Source organism: Prenolepis imparis, unplaced genomic scaffold, assembly GCF_030444845.1.
Source record: "Prenolepis imparis isolate NDT839.2.m4 unplaced genomic scaffold, iyPreImpa1.0 SCAF_4, whole genome shotgun sequence".
In the NCBI taxonomy this organism is placed as follows: Eukaryota; Metazoa; Arthropoda; class Insecta; order Hymenoptera; family Formicidae; genus Prenolepis; species Prenolepis imparis.
In genome coordinates, this window is record NW_028141162.1 from 6,826,850 (window position 1) to 6,846,047 (window position 19,198).

Genomic DNA, 19,198 nt, shown 5'->3' on the forward strand with positions numbered 1-19,198 from the left:
TATCGGTAGCTATCAATTAGGAAGCAACGATATCGAATCAATTATGCAAAATGCAAGTGTCACTTATTTCAGACAGTGCTTCTGTTCATAGAGAGACTGCGTGCGATTATCTTCAAGATTTGAGTAGGTTACTTAAGCATCAAACAAAAAAAGGAAGAAAAAAAATATATATCATGTAAATTTTCGTCTCTCGAATCAGAAATAATGTATACCGAATGGATAAACAAATGTAAAAGTGAGGAAAAGCTTTTGTTTCTTTCTCCCTCTAGTTTTTGTCAGTGAACTGGCTTTGAGACGATAGAGCGGATAGAAGAAGAATAAGAATAAAAGAGAGAGAGAAATGTTGCACAAGAATTCGCTCGTGAAAAAATATTAATCTCCGCACACAGATGAAATGTATCGCTTGTCGTAGTACTTTTATTCTTATGCCGTTACGCAGACAGTTTTAAATATCGAGCAGTCGCGATCGAAAATTGGCGAGCTTTCCGGCGGCGATATTTTTCTCTCTACGCGGGATAACGGAAGGAACGGATAATATATTGCGACGACTCCTATCGATTTTTGCGCTTGCACATAGCGATAGTTGTAAGGGACTTGGGGGTTGCAGCCGTGTCCCCGGGGGGGTATCCTCTATGCTGTTCTCTTGCCACGATAAAGAACCGATTAGAATTACTACACAGACACTCACGGAGGATCGTTTCGAATTTTGTGTACACGTTTGTTTCTAGAACGATGGCGGTCCATTGCAAAATGGCCATCTGATAGGAAATAATGTCTCTTGGGGCATTCGATTGTGCAAAATTTATCCATTCCAAAGTATGTCGCGGCATTTCACAATTGGATACTAAAAAAGCCAAAGTTTCAGCTCTCTGATTCTCTTTCAGTTATGAAAGAATAAAAATGTTTATATTAATTTCCGCAAACTGATAAATTATAGATATTTTTTATTAAGGAAAGATAATATAAATGTATATATATACATATATACATATTCGTGTATATAATTAGTAGTTGTCTAAGATTATTTTAGCGGCTAAAAAATTAATGATATACACATGCATTTATTCATTTATTTAATGTTTAAAATTTTAAACAATCATTAGACACACACGCACAAACATGGGTGCTTTCTTTTTTAATTATATTTAATAAAGAAACACAGTGTATGTGCATTAAAACTTTACACACACATTTTTATCCTGGCCATACAATTGTTATCAGGTAATCAATTTTATCGATCGTTTTTTTTATCTCAATAAAGATCGCGCGAAAATATAGATTATAAATAGTCATTATTCTTTTAATAAAGCCGCTAAAAAGATTTTAACCGCTGATTAATTCTGTACAATCAGGCTCTCAACGAGATAGAAAAGAGAACTGTAAGAGTAAATTTGTATAAATTTTTATAAACCTCTTCTTTTATTAATTGGCGTGCGCAAAATATCGACGGTAATTTAACGACCAATCGCGGCGGCGTGTCGGAAGTTTCGTTTTCGAAACATGACAATTAAGCCATATTTGAAATCGGAAGTACAGAACATTCACCGCTAACGCTTAAATTAAATGGCACGCTCGAGGTACTATATTCATGGACTTTATCAAGGGGTGCGCTGTACGCGGCAGGTCGAAATAATTGATCGCTAGTTCGTTGCTGCTACGTTAAATCTTTATAAATATGCATTAGGTATTGACGAAACCGCATAATATTTGAATTCAAGTAATTATTTATTTGTACTCGAGCGGCTATTTTCTTATCTTTTGGGGGGAGAGAGAGATATACATATATATAAATATATTATCTTTAATAATATTATATATACTATATATATTATATTATATAACTATTTTAATTAAACTCGTAACTACTATAATGAGGTAAAATCTAATCGGAGATTTTTTGTTATCGGAAATTAAGCGTCGAAGGTTTTGCGTGCTTTAAAGTCAGTCTGGTATATTTATGGTAATTTGCAAAATTCGATTTATTAATAGACATTATAATCTTTTATATAGACATTATAAACTGTATGTAATTAATTGGGATTAAGCGTAATGATTTTACACGCTGCCTTACTTGTAATAGAGGCCGGAGTTTACAAAGATCCAAGATAAGTGGCTGCTGATACGAGTGTAGACTCCCGGATGTATCTTGGTTTCACATCCTAATCCGTAGGATAGAATGCCAATCAGCGTTTGCTGCGACACCAGAGGCGCGCCTAGATCACCCTGTAAACAATAATATCACGATGGTTTTGATCGCTAGAAACTTCAATCATTTTAATTGCTAGATATCAAAGTATTCAACGACAGATACACAAGCTCAGGATACATTAAATATTGATCCCCTATCTGTTAAAGTCTTATTTATTTTTGAAAATATCGCATTTTTTAAACAGCTGCTAGAACTTTTCTATTTAATAATTTTTAGCTGCAATAGAAAACTTTGGAAGTTATCTATAAAATTTTACAAAATTTGTGCAAAACTTTAGTAATATTATTACACTGCGTATAAATAATTGATTGTAAATACAGTAAATACAATTCGTGTTACGGCGAAGCACATTGTATCTACACACAGAAGTGCTCTCCCGTTCTATAGTCTTCGAACATAGCCGCGTTGCGAAATAACGGAAATTTTTCTAGCGCGCGTATACGAGTCTCTTCACATTTTGCTCGCGGTACATTGGCGGCGCGTGGAAATTGCGTTCTCGAGTCAAGTGCCGCATTGTTCACCGATCTGGTGCATCCGACACCTGAACCAGCCGCGCGCATACTTGCGGAAAGACTATTGACTCCATCGACGTAATTGTACACTCGCGGCCGTGTACAATTGGAATTCGACCACCGCATCGGACTGCTCTTAATTTACGCGCCTCGCATTTTCCACCGACCGTTTCCGCTTCCCGCGAGATCATTATGAACGCGAGCTTGGTTCTACTACGTAAACGTATATATGTGGATGAGAATTACCATTTAACACAAATCGCATAGATAAATCCTATAGTTTTTCATTATTCTTCGCGGTATCTTCCGTTTTTAAAACAACACTTCCCAATTATTCCGGCATCTCGCGCAGTATACTTATATCGGATCCGTTGCATTCTAGAACCCCTGACATCCTAGAACGCGTATCCGGCTCGACGGCACGTAGATGATGCATATACCGTGCACGCGTGCCAAGTGTCGTGATGTGCGACGACGAGGTCGAGGTGTCTCTTCTCGGTGTCGCCGACGCTTTCTCGAGTGTCGCCCAGGGTTGTCGCGGGTCTTCGCGCGCGAGCGGACGCGAGCCCTTCACGGATCATCGCGCCCTGGGAGTTGCGTCGCGTCATTCTCATCTTATGTTCATCTTACCTGACACGTTTCCGACGGGTGGGTCGAGTTAACGGCGCACAGCATCTCCTCGGACAGGGGCTCATAGCTCGGCATCCGCGCCTTGCACGTACGTTGATTTATGATCGCCACCACGGCCGCTGCGAGCTGAGTCCTGGCCGGTCTGAGCTTCTGCAAATTTGGCACAGCTCGCACGTTTTTACGACACGTTTCTCGTTATTGTAACTTTAGTTTCCCGGGACAAATCGGGATCTACGAACGCACACGAACGTTTTGCGATGGTGTTTCATAACGATTTACTTTGCTACCGACGTGACTTTGAATAACAGTGTCAGCTAAAATTCTGTAGAAAGTTTGCATATCCGCGTTCGTTGTAAAAATCTCATTCTCTTTGCACGCTTTTAAAAAAACGTAAAGTTCAAAGTTTCACTGCGGAGGAACAATCGGCGAGTTATCGCATTCTATAGGTTTCGTAATACTTCAACACTTCGTTAAATGGCGATTTTTTTTCGCGCACGGATGTTTGTGAATTGCGTGTGCTTGAAAATATATAAACTAAAGTTACGCGTGTTACGAAATTTACCGGTTTCCAGCCAGTCACGACACAGCGTGTTCCATCCTGGACTTGTTCATTTTCCTTCTCTGGGAGCGCGATAGGAAGCAACTTTTCTCCAAACTCTGCGGGATTCTTTAGCTACAAGATTGATAAATTCGATAAGTTTATCACGATAAACCAATGAAACATATGTGCTGGATGTTTACTCAGTGATTGAAAATACATACCTTTAACAATGCTATGTTGTTGAAGTGCACGTACTTATCGAATTTTTCATGAATCACAATATTGCTTATCTCTAAGACATCGCCACATGATGTGCAATGTACGTAGGAGGAACGAACGCGTACGGATATTGTGGATAAGTTTTTACTGTAAGATCCAAAAACAAATAAAAAATATTAGATTTGTAGAATCTTATAACTTGAAGTTAATTAAAACAAATACATGATAAAAACAAAAGAAATGATTATAGTTAAGAAAAGATCGGCGCGTTTAAAATGAAAGAAAAAGAAACTCAATGAAATCAAAGTCGTGACTTCTGTCTGAGAGACACCTGGTATATTATTATATATTTTTCGCAGTAGAGCACGTACTTGAAAACGCAGGATGCCGCAGTCATAATCCACGATTCGTGTATGAATGCGCCGCTGCATACGTGACGTCCGGCTATTTGGATCGATACCTATCGGTATTGAAATAACGAATTCTATCTGAAATCCGATTTATTCGAAAATAATAGCGGCTTACAGTCACTGCGCTGTACTGACTACCGATTAAAACCACATATGAATGGCGTATAGTTTTATTTGTCAGCGGAACGCACGATACTGAGAGCCGTTGCGTATATAAAAAAAAAAAAGAAATGAATTTCTCTCACGTGGTATGGGTAATCCTCGATGTCCACATATTGATGGCTTTCGGTATTAACGGCTATAATTACAATTTATATAGAAAAAACAATTTAATCGGAAAAATGCGAATACTTGTAAAAATGTTTGACTCACTGTATACCAGAAGGCTGCAAAAGAATAGGATGAATTTCTTGGACATTTTTTCTGCGCTGATCGATCACGACTATAATGCCTCTAGTATAAAAAGATTTTGTCACCAACGTAAAACTTGCTCTGTTGAAGATAAACGTTTAGTATTGCGCTATCTATGTCTGTTTGAAACGATTATAAAGCGTTATCGTGAGAATGTGAAGAAACATCGTACGATTAATTTAAAGTTACACATTAAAGAAATAATTCCATTACGAGATAAATGTTTAGTATCTATCAATCTATATGAGATATATAACCGTATAATATATAAATGATATTTTATCAATTGGTTGATAATGGTATAACCGTGTTAAAATCAATGATAACTAATTGAATTTCTGGGGTATAAAGAGCAAGATCATGTAAGGTATGCTTTATATTTTTAAATTAGCACTATCTTTTCATCTTTATGGTCGTACAGTTTAAAAGTTAGAGCTTGTTGTTGGATTATATATATGGTATTTATAACATCGATCATGTCATTTGTTAATAACAATTTATTTGTCATTATTGCAATTTTAAGTTATTTATTTTCCAATGAATGTTATTGTAATGATATAATATTGCTTATATATTTTTTATTATCAAAGCTATTTAATTCAGCGATAGCTCGTCGAAACTGTTTAACGATCTCGTTTGCATTTGTCTTTAGATAATATTGCAAAATGTATATTGTTTACAGAATATAAATATTTTTGCCTTAATGATAAAAAAATCACGCGAGTGTTTCTTACGTTTCTCTTTTTATTAAGTATACAAATTTAACGTTTTACGATTGCAAACTAAGATTGCTAATAACATGCACTTTTAAGACGCGTGCAATTACCAGAGATCAAACACCACTAATCCATTTTATCCACCAGCGAAGATCTGCGACGTTGGTGTAAACACCAGGATAAAGTGGCTGGGCGCATTTATATCCCCAGGATACGATTCCGTAGAGGGTGCCATTAGTTACGAGCGGCCCACCCGAATCACCTTGACATGAATCTTTGCCACCCTGCATATAACCCGCGCAGATCATTCTGTCGGTGATGCTGCGGATGTATTTGTATCTGTTTCGACACGTTTCTCTGTCCACGATCGGAAGCGACACTTTTCTTAACACGGGTGACATTTTTCCATTTAACTAAAATAAAAAATCGTAACTTCCATTATTTCAATTAATTAAATTTAATGTGCCTGTGACTATATTATTAGGTCCATTAGTCATATTAGGATTATAAATGTGATCTTATATTATTACATACAGCATATGACATATACAATAATTATCTTCCTCTGTAAATCAGACGATCGATTTTATTAATGAAGGATATGTTGCGAAAAATGCATTTTTAGTAACAATAAGACAAAAATCCGCGGTTATAAAATATAATTTAATAATACCGTTTTGCATGTGCGTAATATGATATTTTTCATACACTCGCAACACGATTTAATATTATCGCGAATATCGATTTTCTCTACAGTCGCGTATTGCAACATCGAATGCACCAATCGAATGCAGCGGTTCCGATTTCCGACACGAGATGCACATGAGATAACATGAGATTTCCGATTGCTCTCGTGAAATCTTTAAATCGCGCTCGAGCGATCGGGAAAATTCGCTGTTACTTAGCACACCATCTGTTTTCCGCAACGTTCAGATAATGAGTCTATTCTCTGTGAACTCACCTTCACCGCACCCCATCCGGTAACGTTCACCATAACACCATTCGCGAGTTCCTTTTCCGCCAGCTTCACTGGCTGCAACCTATCGTTAAATCTGATTTCGCCGTCGACCTGAAATGAAATTTCCAGAGCGTGCGAGAGCTACCGATGTTGTTATTGTCAGCTGGCGCAGGTTGTTAGTAAGCAAAGAGAAAAAAAGACACACACATACAGAGAGAAAGAGAGAGCGAGAGAGAGAGGGGAGGGAGGGAAAGAAAGGAAGAGTTAATATTACGTACTTCGAGAAGAGCAATATCGTAATCGACCGTCAAGTCATTGTAACCCGGATGTCGAATGATCCTTTTAACTTGATAATAGACGCCCTTGTATTTGTCATTACTTCCTGCGTTGAGTCTGTATAGGTTTGCCGATAAACTGCAACGAAACGAAAACGCGTCAATATATGAAAATACTGTGACAATAACTGCATACTATATGCGAATCACGCTATGACAATATCGACAAAACGTTTACTGGTAAATGCGCGATCACATTCGTAATAGCGAGGATGATCGCGCAAACGTGCCTCCAATTTTCTAACTTGCACTGTGACAATATGCTTCGGAATAAACTTAATGTGATATTTAGTATGCTTGCAAATAATCATAAATTATGTTCAATCTGCGGTTGTAAAATAAAATTATAATAATTGAAAAAGTTAACTTAAAAATGTCTTTTCTGCGTTTGATTTTTTTCACTCTAGATTTAAAAGATTTTTTTACCTTACATTCATTTAAAGCTCAATGGATTATAAATAAGATGTATTTATACTGGTAATGCTTAGATGATTTTTAGGAGTTTAAAAATTTAGAAATTTCCAATAATTCGCATTATTATAAAAAATTATAATTAACAGTTCATATAGTTTATAATTTTATTTTTTTATATCTGTCCAAATCCATGAAGCATTCAAGGGTTTCGAGAAAGCTAAATACGGTCCTGATAATAAATACAGCGGCATCATATTTGACACTTGATAAGAAGTATTAAATTACAATTAAAAGATTTTTCAAAGATAAGGACAGAGATCATTATCCCAAACGCGCGTTTTATAAAGATTTAAATTTGTTTCGAGATGAGATAATGCGCGATATATATATAAGAGAAGAGAAAAAGAAATACATATATACCTAACACAATGAGCCGCAGAGACAACCCATTTATTACTGATGATGGCAGCCCCGCAAATATGCTGTAAACTTCGCTGGAGGCTCAATTGATAAGGATGTTGACTTATGTCAACTATCGTACCTCCCACGATCCGAGGGTCAAGAAAGAAAGCCGGTCGCAAGAAGGATGCTGTAATATTAAATTTGACGATAGAATTTGTCTTCTGGCCATTTCAGCAAAAAAGTTAGCCCCAAAATGCGGCGTATGCATAAATCACGCAAGGGTTTAATCGATTTTATTACGCGTAGCGCTTTATAGCCTTTGAATTTTTGTTTTTAAAATGGAACGCCTCAAGCGTAAAAGAAAATATGGCTAAGCAAATTCTGCCGTATTGATTCGATTTCATACGCCATTATTAATTGTGAAGCTTGGTCAAATTAATTATGTTACACAATTACGTTATATACGTATATTCTTATACATATATCCACATTTGCAAATATAAAAATATAAACTTAAATAAAACTTGCGCAAACCGACACCAGAAAATACATTATACGTAACAAATATAAAAATTATCGATCTCTTCCACTCACCGAAACCTCCAATGAGAAAGAGGTAGGAAACGAAACTTCGAAACATCTTACAAGTATACAGACTAATGTCGTGTACACGCACTGGCTTTTATATTGGAGACAGAGTTCTCATCTGACAAAAAACTCTTATCTCGCGACGACGCAACCCGATTTCTTCGAGTATCACATAGTAAAATGTAATTGTTATAAGGAAATATCATGTAGGAAATGAATGATAACAAACTTTTTATAAATCGTAATAAAACTAAAAAAAAATATTCGTATTAACGGCTATTTTAGGCTATTAATGGCTTTTTCAGAATATATTTATAATTTTCTATTTTATTTTATGCGTAGACAACTTTACATAATACGGTTTTTTTTTACATTTTAATTATATCAGAAATGAAACAATCAGAAAGCTTGATAAATTTTTCATAATTTTCGAATATCATATTTTTTTTTAAACGTCATTTAATCATATTGAAATGCTGTTATTGAAAACAGCATTTCAATAAGCATATAAGTGATTGGCTATAGGTTTGTTGACACAAATGTCGATCGAGCTGATAAAGTCTTTATCTTGTAAAACTCTTGCGACACATCAGAAAATTTCACAACTTGTTGTTGAAACGAAATGTAGGCCATAAAGGTAACGGATAAAAATCATTACACTCATCTCGATAAGTTGCTTTGCTCATCGTTTTTTACTAGTTCCTAAATGATACACTTTATGTGAGTATGTTCACATATTTTAATATTTATCTTTTATAAAGATATACAGATATTTACTATAATATATATTTATAATATATAATATATATTTTTTATACTTATTTCTATCTATACTTATTTCTATCATATATTTGAGAATATTTCTTCCAGTATTAATTAAAAATTAAAAACACATAAAAGCTCCATTAAAAAAAATCATTTTAATTTGATAATTCTCATAACTGAAATTCTGCGCATATTATTGGTTTACAACTAATTAATCGCTGGAAATTCGCAATTTCAATTAAAGCTTGCCCTCCTATACATATATCTTTTATATCTATTTCAACAGACATTTGGAATTCGAACGCAAGTACTGTGGCGGTTTTCAATACATCGATTAATGAAATTCTAATAATTCCATAGGTCTATTGAACTGGAAATGAATCATTTTCATATCCATCTATCTTCTTGCTCGACAGATAATTTTGATCCATGGACTATTAATTAATCGTCTTATGTATGTATAGTTTACTTATCGAATTAGTGTGAATTCTGATATTAGTAGGATATCGACAAACCCGGTTTTGTCGACACTTTCTAAATGCAAATATGTAACAGAACTAATAAAGTTTAAGCTTCAATTGTCGAGTAGGAATAATTTTGTTCAAAAATATATTCAATCTTTTTTAAGTTGTACACATATCTTTCAGAATAAAAAAAGAACGCGTGTGTCTATTTCTTACTATTACTCTTGCTGAGTTATATCCAGTTTTATGTCTGTGTGTGCCTTAAAAATATATTTGTAATTATATATTTATAAATTTATTATATATTAGTTTTACGCACACAGAATTATATTCACACTTCTGACAGTTTCTTCGAAAACTGACTGATAATTAAAATTTCCGGATTTTCTGTTATATCTACCAATATTGCCTCGAAATATAGCAGATGTCTGCTTATACGGGATATTTCGAGGATTGTTACGAGGGGTAAAAGAGTGCCGTACCAGACTGCACACTTGCCGACATCGGCAACGACTGCTGTCTGGCGATTAACATATAAATCAAAGTTCCAACGCGGCAGGCCATCTCCTCCTCCTTCTCGCGCTCGAGTTCACCCCCGGATTCCCCTGTTATCTGCGCCGGATGCGTGTGCGCCAGCCATCTTGTGTGCCATTCTCTCTCTTTCTCTCTTTCTTTCTCTCTCATTTTCTTGAAGACGCACTATCTTTGGATGTTGAAAAGCTGACAGTTATCGAAAGTATATGTTCATCTCACAATGACGAGCAACAAATATAGTCTGCGCCATATGGTTTGTCGAAAGCTATTCTTCCGAATCGATCAATCATTTCGTAAACTAGTCTAAAATAAATATCCAATAATGTGTAAATGAGAAAGAAGAGAGTTTTGCATGTAGAGAACCTGAAATGTCACTTAGCGCATAAATTACATTATCAGTAGTTTTCATTAAATACATTTATGTACTCGCCGCCGATAGAAGAGTACTCGGTTCGGTTTGTAATTAAACGAGAATTTAGTCCAGTTAATACCAGATACGGATTTGAATAGCAATCAGATTGATTGCCCATTTAGGGCGATTTGATCTTTAACTTTTAAATTCTCGTACGTTTCAAAGAGATACAACGCATTGGTTAAATATATTCCCAATGACTGCGAACTGATTCTAATCAGAAGAGAAGACTATCAGCGTAATTTGAATGGAAGGGAACTAACGTCCTTCGCTTCGCCGGTATACATATATCTCGCTCCGAAGCCATGATAGGTAGTCGAGGTGGAACGAGTTCTGGGTGTCGTAAGTCTGCCACGGTGTAGGACTAACGAGTCCCATCCTGAGAGGATTCTCGGACACACTCTGTGGACATCCGCACCGTAACGGCTACTTTCTCCTTCGACTATTCCCGCGTATTCTTTCTCCGTTCCTTCGCTCATGAGCGTCGCGCGCTCGTCCAAGGCGATTACAGCACACTGGGGAGAACGACGTTACAACGACGTATGCAATTTCCACACTTTTGCCGGTCGCAATTTATCAGCGACGAAAGTCGACCGCAAATGTACGCGAGAAGATCGAGAAACGAGAATGTATCCCATCGAGGACATGCATCTTGCTGTTTCTCCACATTGAAATATCGCGGAGGCACCTGGTCGAAGATATTTTTTCGCGAAACGCAATCCTTGCGTTTCCGTGGAGATCGTAAGTGCAGCCTTATAGAGATAATATTTTGAAATATATCCAAAGGAGATGTCTCAGAATGAGATCTAAATGCTCAGAAACAGGTTTTCGGATGGTCGCGTGACGCGATTGAAATCTAGGAAATTTTCCAAGTTTAATCGGTGCTTGAGATCGTTGCGACTTTTATCGTAAATAGGATCACGCAACGATGCAACGCCTTCGCGACGCATCTGTCGACGTGAGAGGCAAGATTGGTGCGTGGCAATTAACAATTAGCGATTTTGATAACGAGCTGCAGCATAATTCGAATTAGCGTTAATCGAGTAATTGCGCGCTACGTCGAAATGTATTTTCCGTGCCTATGTATTCATCCCCTTCCCCGTCTGCCTAGGAGCTTTAAAGCCACATCTGTACCTATGTCAGCCACATAATTGGCTTTCGCGATCGTGCCGAAGTACTTGAAGGCGCGAGGATTACCGGGAACCTGATTGCGCGAGAGCTTTGTGTGGCAATTTGGATTTTCCATCGTTTCCCGTTCTTCGTTTTCCTCTTCGTTTTCCTCTTTGCTTTTACGGAGCTTGCGCAGAGTCTTGCCCTACAAGTATAGATGGAAACGCATTCGAAAGAGCAGACGGTAGTTGGTAGTCGAAAACATCTTTTTCGATGGGATATGTCGAGAATGTAAATTTCCACCGTATAGTTTTTATGATCTATGATTTAAGATGAGCACTTAAAAAGAGAGCGTACTATTTTCTATGCACTTAATTACTCGATATCATTTAATGAAGCGCAATTATATTGAATGTGGACATCAAAATATATAGAGCTGAGATAAATATTATATTTTATACGTCAAGTTTTGCGATCGTATACATTTTAAAACGCTTTAAACAGATAAATGACACAGAGGAGAAAATGCATGAATAGGGAATAAAATATATGAATAATTATTAAACTTTATATATTACAGATATAATTTCATCTGATTGCGAGCTATATATGAACAATGAGAGTATCGATATTACGCAAGTGTCACTTTGGTTGATTCATGTGTTTTCATTTATTATTCGCACAATATCCTCTCATTACTTTATACAAAGGATATTTTTCAAGTTTTTGACTGCAAATTTCGTAATGAATCGTCGGAGTATCTACTGTAATTGGACTATTGTCGCAATCACCGTTCGATAAATCGAGATAGTGCGAACGATCGTTAGCGCGATCTCGCGCGGAGATAGAGTTAGGAACACGACTGTCTGGCGAATGGCCGATAAGGCGTAATAGAAAAGATTACTCTCACAATGTAGCCGGACGACTCGGGGAAGAGCCATCGTGTCGGTTTGTCCGAAAGAGAGGGATCCACGGGGATGCACAGAACATCGGTGGTCGTTGCGCGGGGTGCGCGGCACGGGGCCCGGAGTTGTAATTATACCTGCATGCATCGTTTCTACGTGCATTATAAATGGCCGTGCATAATGAATGAACCGCCGGACGAACCCGCCGGATTATCCCTCCGAAAGAATGGTCCTGCTATCCTATCTAAATCATACCCGCCGGCGTCGTTTTGCACCACCGGCAATGTTCTCGAATCGGGGGGAAAAGGGAGAGGGGTCTGGAGGGGTAATTTCCGTGAACGAACGCGAGTAATGTGCGCCCGCGAGATTTTCCAGGGCATCAATATTTTTCGCGTTACGTTATCTTGGATTTTTTTTGAAAAGTAATTTTTAGAAAAGAAAAATCACAAAGAGAGAGATTTTTGAGTCGCGGAGAAAATTATGAGACAATATGTGTTTAAACTTTATTCTCCTTTGGTTTAAAAATAATATTGTATTATTCTTGTACACACATACGTACGTACACATAGATAAAACGTTTGCAAATGTGTATTATCTTTTCTGCCTTGTCGTTAACACTGTAAATTAGTTCGCAATTATACGATGATATGTGCTACGAGGACGTACAACGCGTTGGAAAGTTCATGGGAATGATGGACACATATTATTCCGCGGCGTTTTACCTCTCGTATAACATTTTAAATCTTAATGGAGTGCGCTGTGAAGGTAACGTAAAGCGTAACGGCCGAGCAATGAATTAATTACGTGGGTTAGTCGTTCGCACTCTGAGATAGAATCGTGCGAGAGAAATTCACGAGCACGATTTAATATTTCACTCGGAGCCGTGGGGTGCGAATTCCTCGCAAAATCTTCTCACAAAGCCGAAATGTTTGCCTTGTGTGTGTGTGTGTGTCGTTCTATGTAACACACATATACACACTTTAATAATATTATGTGAGATAAATATATATATATACATATACATATATAAAATATATATTTATCTCACGTAATATTATTTATAATAAAATTTAATTAACCACAGAGCCGCCGTGCGCTGCGGTGACCATTAGCGTTCGTGACTCCTGCATAATACGGCCTACTAAATTACGGTTGATGCAACGTGCCACGCGACCTTTCCCGTTTTCAATTTATGTGATAATGTCTCGGAATTGGACACGCCAGTACCATCGGCAACCAACATCGCGACACCGTGAACAAGCGGCCGCGGCTGCCACCGTCGCGGTTCTGTCGCATTTTTCAAACTTTGCCAGCAAAATTTCGACCACAACCAACAGCCCTCTCTCGCATACCGCGATATATCAATCCGCGTGGCACGTGTGTGCGTCAGTGATGAAACGGCAGGGCAGGTTGTATAAAAATATTGGGTGCAAATCAATTTGGTGATGACGTAATTCCGCAACTGCGCTGCCACCAGTGACCTATTTCGCTGTCGTCCTAGGCAAGAAATAGAACTACATCGAATAAATCTAGATTTGCAGAGAGAGATAGATAGATAGATAGATAGAGAGAAGGGAGGGAAAATAAAAATAATATTATAAAATATTATCACGTTGTGTAAGATAATATGCTGTAATAGATTGTTAATATTCTAGAAATGCCAATCTTAATCTTAAAGACAGATTTCCTAATAACGAATGATATTTAAGAACTAATTCAAGTAAAGTTGATTGAAATTGAATGATTGATTAAAATTGATAACTGTAATTAGATTGCGGTTATCAATTTCATACATATGTGTATATATTTCTGTGCTGAAATATATTTTATTGAACGTTTTAGTTGATAACTTTAAGCGGCAACTCTCGACGAGCCCGCCGGATGCATAACTTCTCTAACGTCCCGCGATGGAACGCGTCCTGTGGTCGGGTCACCTGTTAAGCACAATGCTTAATCGGGCTCCGTAAGTGATTAGGAAACTCCGAGGGAGAAACCGCCGAAATAATTAACATCCGCGTTTCGACATGCGTCGATGGTGTTAGAGACGCTAAACGACATGTAACGTTATCGAGTGAGTAGATGGAAAGCGGATTCCGCATTAGCACACGAAAATTGGAGCTTGCAAACCTCCCTCCTCCCACCCTCTCGCCCTGCCGAATAATTCTGCATCGAGATATCGCGCGGTTTGTGGTCCAGAGATCTTAACACATAACTTGCCCGTGGGAAAGTTGGCGCTTATGCACGATATGGCAGCTCTCGTGGGCAGCATCACTCGAATACACGTCAAGTGTTTAAGTCTCGAATTCTCGATTGAGTCCGTTCTCTTCGTATGTCTCGATCTGGCCGGTTGAGGTCAGGGTTAATTGGATTCGGCCGGAATCGGATTTCACGGATCGATTTCAAGCATCCCGTTACAAAGATAGTTCGAGTACTCGAGAACGTTGCGATTATCGCGTTAATTTGTTCAAATTTGCACGTGAAATTGGTTTACGTGGAATTTGGTAATATTATTGAAGTGATTAGTGTAGATAAGGCTGGCATATAATCACGAGAATGATATATCGACGCGTCATTTAAAGGATCAATCGTCCCTCGTCCCCTTCATGTTGTAAAACCCTCATGAGTCCGGACGTTTGTGCGCTCAAAGGGTTTTAAGTTGGAGTTTCTCTTTTAACTTTACTCATGCTCCAGGCATTTATTTTTACAAAGAAGATAATCCGTTGGATTCCAGTTGGTTATTGCTAACTGTACGCGACGGTAATCCCCCGCGTTGGACCAGGATCCCGTTCTTAACACCAATTTAATGCTACCGCTTTTATCGTTTCCCCACTACGTAAATCCATCTATAAATTATGCTCTTTCATCTCTCTTATTTTGTCATGACTGTTGAAAGAAATTAGAAATGACCAGTACGACAGAGAAAAATGTAAATATAGTCGGATTTGAGCACATAAAGATTACTTTATGGAGGTTTATGCCCAGCGGCGTACGAGTTAAAAATCATGGCCATGTGCCATGCAAATAGGTACTTCTATCATTCGAATGTAATTATTATAAAAACGTTGCATATAGAAAATCGAAATTATCAGTTTATGCTTCGATATCAAATAATTTTCTGTCGCATCACAAGAAAAGGGATATGAAAACGCGAGTTATGGCGATCGAATAATTTTTTCAATAATTAACTCACTGCTTTTTCGATTATTATTTTTGACAGTTGAGGGAATAGTGTATTTAAACCTTTTTTAAGATAACAAAAAATGGCGAAAGAAGTATAAATATAATATAATAAATATAATAATTATTATTGTATATAACAACAATCGTACATTGTTACTGATAATCTGGTGATAACTGCTTATTAAAAATTTATCATCTGAGAAGAAATTCGAATGATATCTAATATCTTCGATTAATTATAGATTTTTAAATATGTATAAATTCATGTTACATAGATAGATTTAATACATTATTAAACAAGAAATGAGAAGCGAAGAGACACGCGTGTTCGCGTTTAATTGCGGTTGCTACTATAGATAATGAATGTCCTAAAATGTTCTAAATATCGTCTTAAAAAAATGTTCTAAATATGAAACGAAAATTATTTCCGCCAGGAGAGTAATAATTTCATACGGTGTTATATTATTATCTCTGAAGTGGACGTCCTCTAATATCTTCAACTTTGTGCAACATGTTGAAAAGTGCATACGTTTAACCATTACAACACATACGGTTTATATGACAAGCCGTGTCATTTGTCTCGCATTTGTTACTTCCTCTGTGACATTTTCTTATTTACGAAATTAACTTTACATTACGTAATGTTGCGCATTCTATTAATTCGAGAAATGTATACAAAAACTCAAAAATAATTTAATTAAAAAAATTTTACAAAGATTTTCTCTGTATGTATTTCAAATCTAATCTATAGAAGTAATATTATATTATTTCTAAGTCAATTAGTATTTAAATCATTATTACATCGTACATCAAAAGATGGTATATATATTTTTGTTATTCGCATTTCGTTGCGATACGCTCTTAAATTTTCATCCGTTTCGCATTTTTGGGCTTTCCATTTCGATGACAGGCTAGCCGTGCAAATTAAAAGCGCGCAGCGTGGGCTCGCCGCGGGCAAACAATTTACCGTAGCCGCGACGAAATATTTGCTTCCTCATAAACAAACCCGGTGATCCAATTTGTGCTAGGTGCATTTAGTTGCTTTCGACGCACCGCATAAGTCTTCGATACTTTATAACGGCAGTTAGAACGTTAAAGAGTCGTTAAAAAAAAAAAAATATCGCATTAAAATGCTGTTGCAGTTTTTCGAATTATTTTATTGCTTTGACGCAGCGTTTTATATATTACACTGAGAAAATATGAAAAATACAATTTATTATTAACAAAATAAAAAAAAATTTAAATAAATTAAATAAATTTTAAAAAGATATGTGTGTTTACGTCAAGTATTATAATTAAATGTAATTAAGTTTAAAGAATGCTATGTGCGAAAAAGTTTTAATTAATTCTAAATATATATAAATATACAACATAATATATAAGCTGCAAATATTTTGTAGAATTTTCAATTTATATAAGCAGTCTTCAATCTTAAAATTCTTTAGTTTGCAATGAGAGAAAGCCTTTGTTAAATACCATAAAGATGAAATCGCTACTTAAGTTTATTGAAAACGTTTATCGTCATCGAAACACACGCGGAACTATTTAAGACGTGAAGCTTAGCATCGGGGGTGGAATTTATCGAGAATTTTATCTCTTCCTCTCCCGTTTGATGTCGACTAAAGCTTCTATCTCGCGCTTGTGCGATACGTACAAAAGCATCGCGTAGTTGTTCACGGGCACTTTGGCTTGGTTCCCGATGAGGAAGACAATGAGTTAGAATTTCGTAGATCCGATCGAGAGAGGCATATATTGACACATCGGTTGAACGCCGATCGTGCCATGGTCTCTCTCTCGTGTTACAATGCAATAGTATGTATTGGGTATCCGCGAATCATGCAATGCGTACACCTAACGCGCCACGCGCCACGCATACGCCACATAGATTACCGCATTAAGATCAGTCGATAGGACCAAGCAAGACAGACAGCTGAGACGAGCGTGCGTCACACAAGGCGACACATTCTTGTCATATCTTAGTGCAATTTCAACGGTATCGTAAGTTGTTGAAATCTATATATATGTATGTGTAACTTGTACGTTCTTTTATATTGCACAACGTAGGGATATTTATTTATTTTTTCGTCGTTATCAGAAGACTCTACCGTTCCAGGAAACATGAGTCTTTTGTTGCAGAAATGTAGATATATCCATTTTGGCAGATAGAAAGCTCTTGTTAGGTGTTTTTACAATAAGAAAAAAAAAAAACAATGACGGAAAACCGCTTTAATATATTACATTTTGTTGCACAAGAGCTTCTACGTTTCTTAAAATACTTTCATGTATAGTAGCATCTTATGTATATTTATGCTCGGTTTGAGAGAGAAGTTATTCTAAGAACTGTGTGCTTTTCTAGGTAACTATTCCCCTCACAGTGTAGAAGTGTTTTAATAATTAAACGTGGTTACTGAAATAATTCGCGAATATCGAACGATATACCTAATTTACCCTAAGGATTTTAGCTCGGCTGCCTACTTGAATCGTTAATATTCACCAACGCTAATTCAGTTCAAGGGAGTTGTGCGAATTTCTCGCGTCTTTGTTCTCCCTGCGTGGCGTACGATGGTTCAGCAATTGCGACGAGGGTGCGTCTCGGGGTAACGGTAGAGACAGTCGGAAAGACAGGCAGTTTCCCTACCAGATCTTACCACCTTGCATAATGCATCGCGTGACGCCACTAAGCCAAAGGGGAAACTTCTCTGACGTGGGACGCCAAGAACACATACGCGTCGCTCTTCCATCCTTTCTCTCTTCCTTCCTCATTGTTCAGTATCCCGTTGCGCAAATCTTTTTATCGGCTTTTCGATCTGCTTTGCTCTTTTCGTTTCGTTTTTATCTTTGTAGAATTACGATGCGTAATCCTTTCGCGATATTGCTGTTTAATCGCTGAAATTATTTATTAATCCTATATCGCAGAATAATGTTTAGATTTTACAGATATGCTTGAAATCGTAATTGCGCAACGCGCGAAAAATTTATAATTAACTAGAACAACACAAGCGCGCGCCATTCTTCGATTATATTAAAAAGAATGATATTTAAAAAAAATAATATAGTTTGTTTAAACTCGATTAATATTTTTTCACAGAAATCAGCTGATTAAAGCGTTAATTTGCTAATTAAATTTTAAAATAATAATATGGTAAAAAATTAAAATAGTAATATGTTATAATACCTTATTCTTGATTAACATTTTTTGACAGAAATCAGCTGATAACTGTCAAAAATATTATAACATATTACTTAAAACATTATTTTAATTTTTATAACATATTTTAAAAATTAATTAGCAAATTAACGCTTTAATCTTTAATCAGCTGATCTATACACTCCCCCTCCCCCCCCTCCCCCCACACGCACACATGTATATACATAATTTGAATTTTTGTTTTCAGATCAATGTGCTGTGTACTACAATTCCGCTACTGCACGTATCGGTGAGTGAGAAATTATTTATTTTAATCGAGTTGAAAATATTATAAC

General features: G+C 36.7%; 2 protein-coding genes across 2 annotated transcripts in view; one reads left to right on the top strand and one right to left on the bottom strand.

The window, feature by feature from the left end:
• LOC145934985 (beta-1,4-glucuronyltransferase 1) overlaps positions 1-19,152 on the top strand; it is a 94,757-nt gene extending 75,605 nt beyond the window's left edge. The window contains exon 9 of the transcript XR_014425140.1: positions 19,111-19,152. The gene's annotated coding sequence lies outside the window, so the exon portion shown is untranslated. The remainder of the gene's footprint in view (positions 1-19,110) is intronic.
• On the bottom strand, positions 1,932-8,434 carry LOC145935179 (transmembrane protease serine 9). Its single transcript, XM_083036296.1, has 13 exons — positions 8,352-8,434; positions 7,776-7,944; positions 6,885-7,020; positions 6,610-6,717; positions 5,771-6,061; positions 5,009-5,013; positions 4,894-4,949; positions 4,767-4,819; positions 4,483-4,571; positions 4,114-4,258; positions 3,914-4,024; positions 3,352-3,501; positions 1,932-2,223 (listed from the first exon to the last, which is right to left on the bottom strand). The coding sequence occupies exons 1-13, from the start codon at positions 8,395-8,397 to the stop codon at positions 2,068-2,070; spliced, it is 1,515 nt and encodes a 504-aa protein (XP_082892422.1). The 5' UTR covers positions 8,398-8,434; the 3' UTR covers positions 1,932-2,067.
• Positions 19,153-19,198: the final 46 nt, after the last annotated feature.

Bases quoted from the DNA above. Each gene is read 5' to 3' on its own strand.
- LOC145935179 (XM_083036296.1), bottom strand. From the start codon at position 8,397: ATGTTTCGAAGTTTCGTTTCCTACCTCTTTCTCATTGGAGGTTTCG. The intron at 6,718-6,884 runs GTACGTAATATT...ATTTCATTTCAG, and splicing joins ACGATATTGCTCTTCTCGAA to GTCGACGGCGAAATCAGATT. The intron at 6,062-6,609 runs GTGAGTTCACAG...TTTTTATTTTAG, and splicing joins CCGGATGGGGTGCGGTGAAG to TTAAATGGAAAAATGTCACC.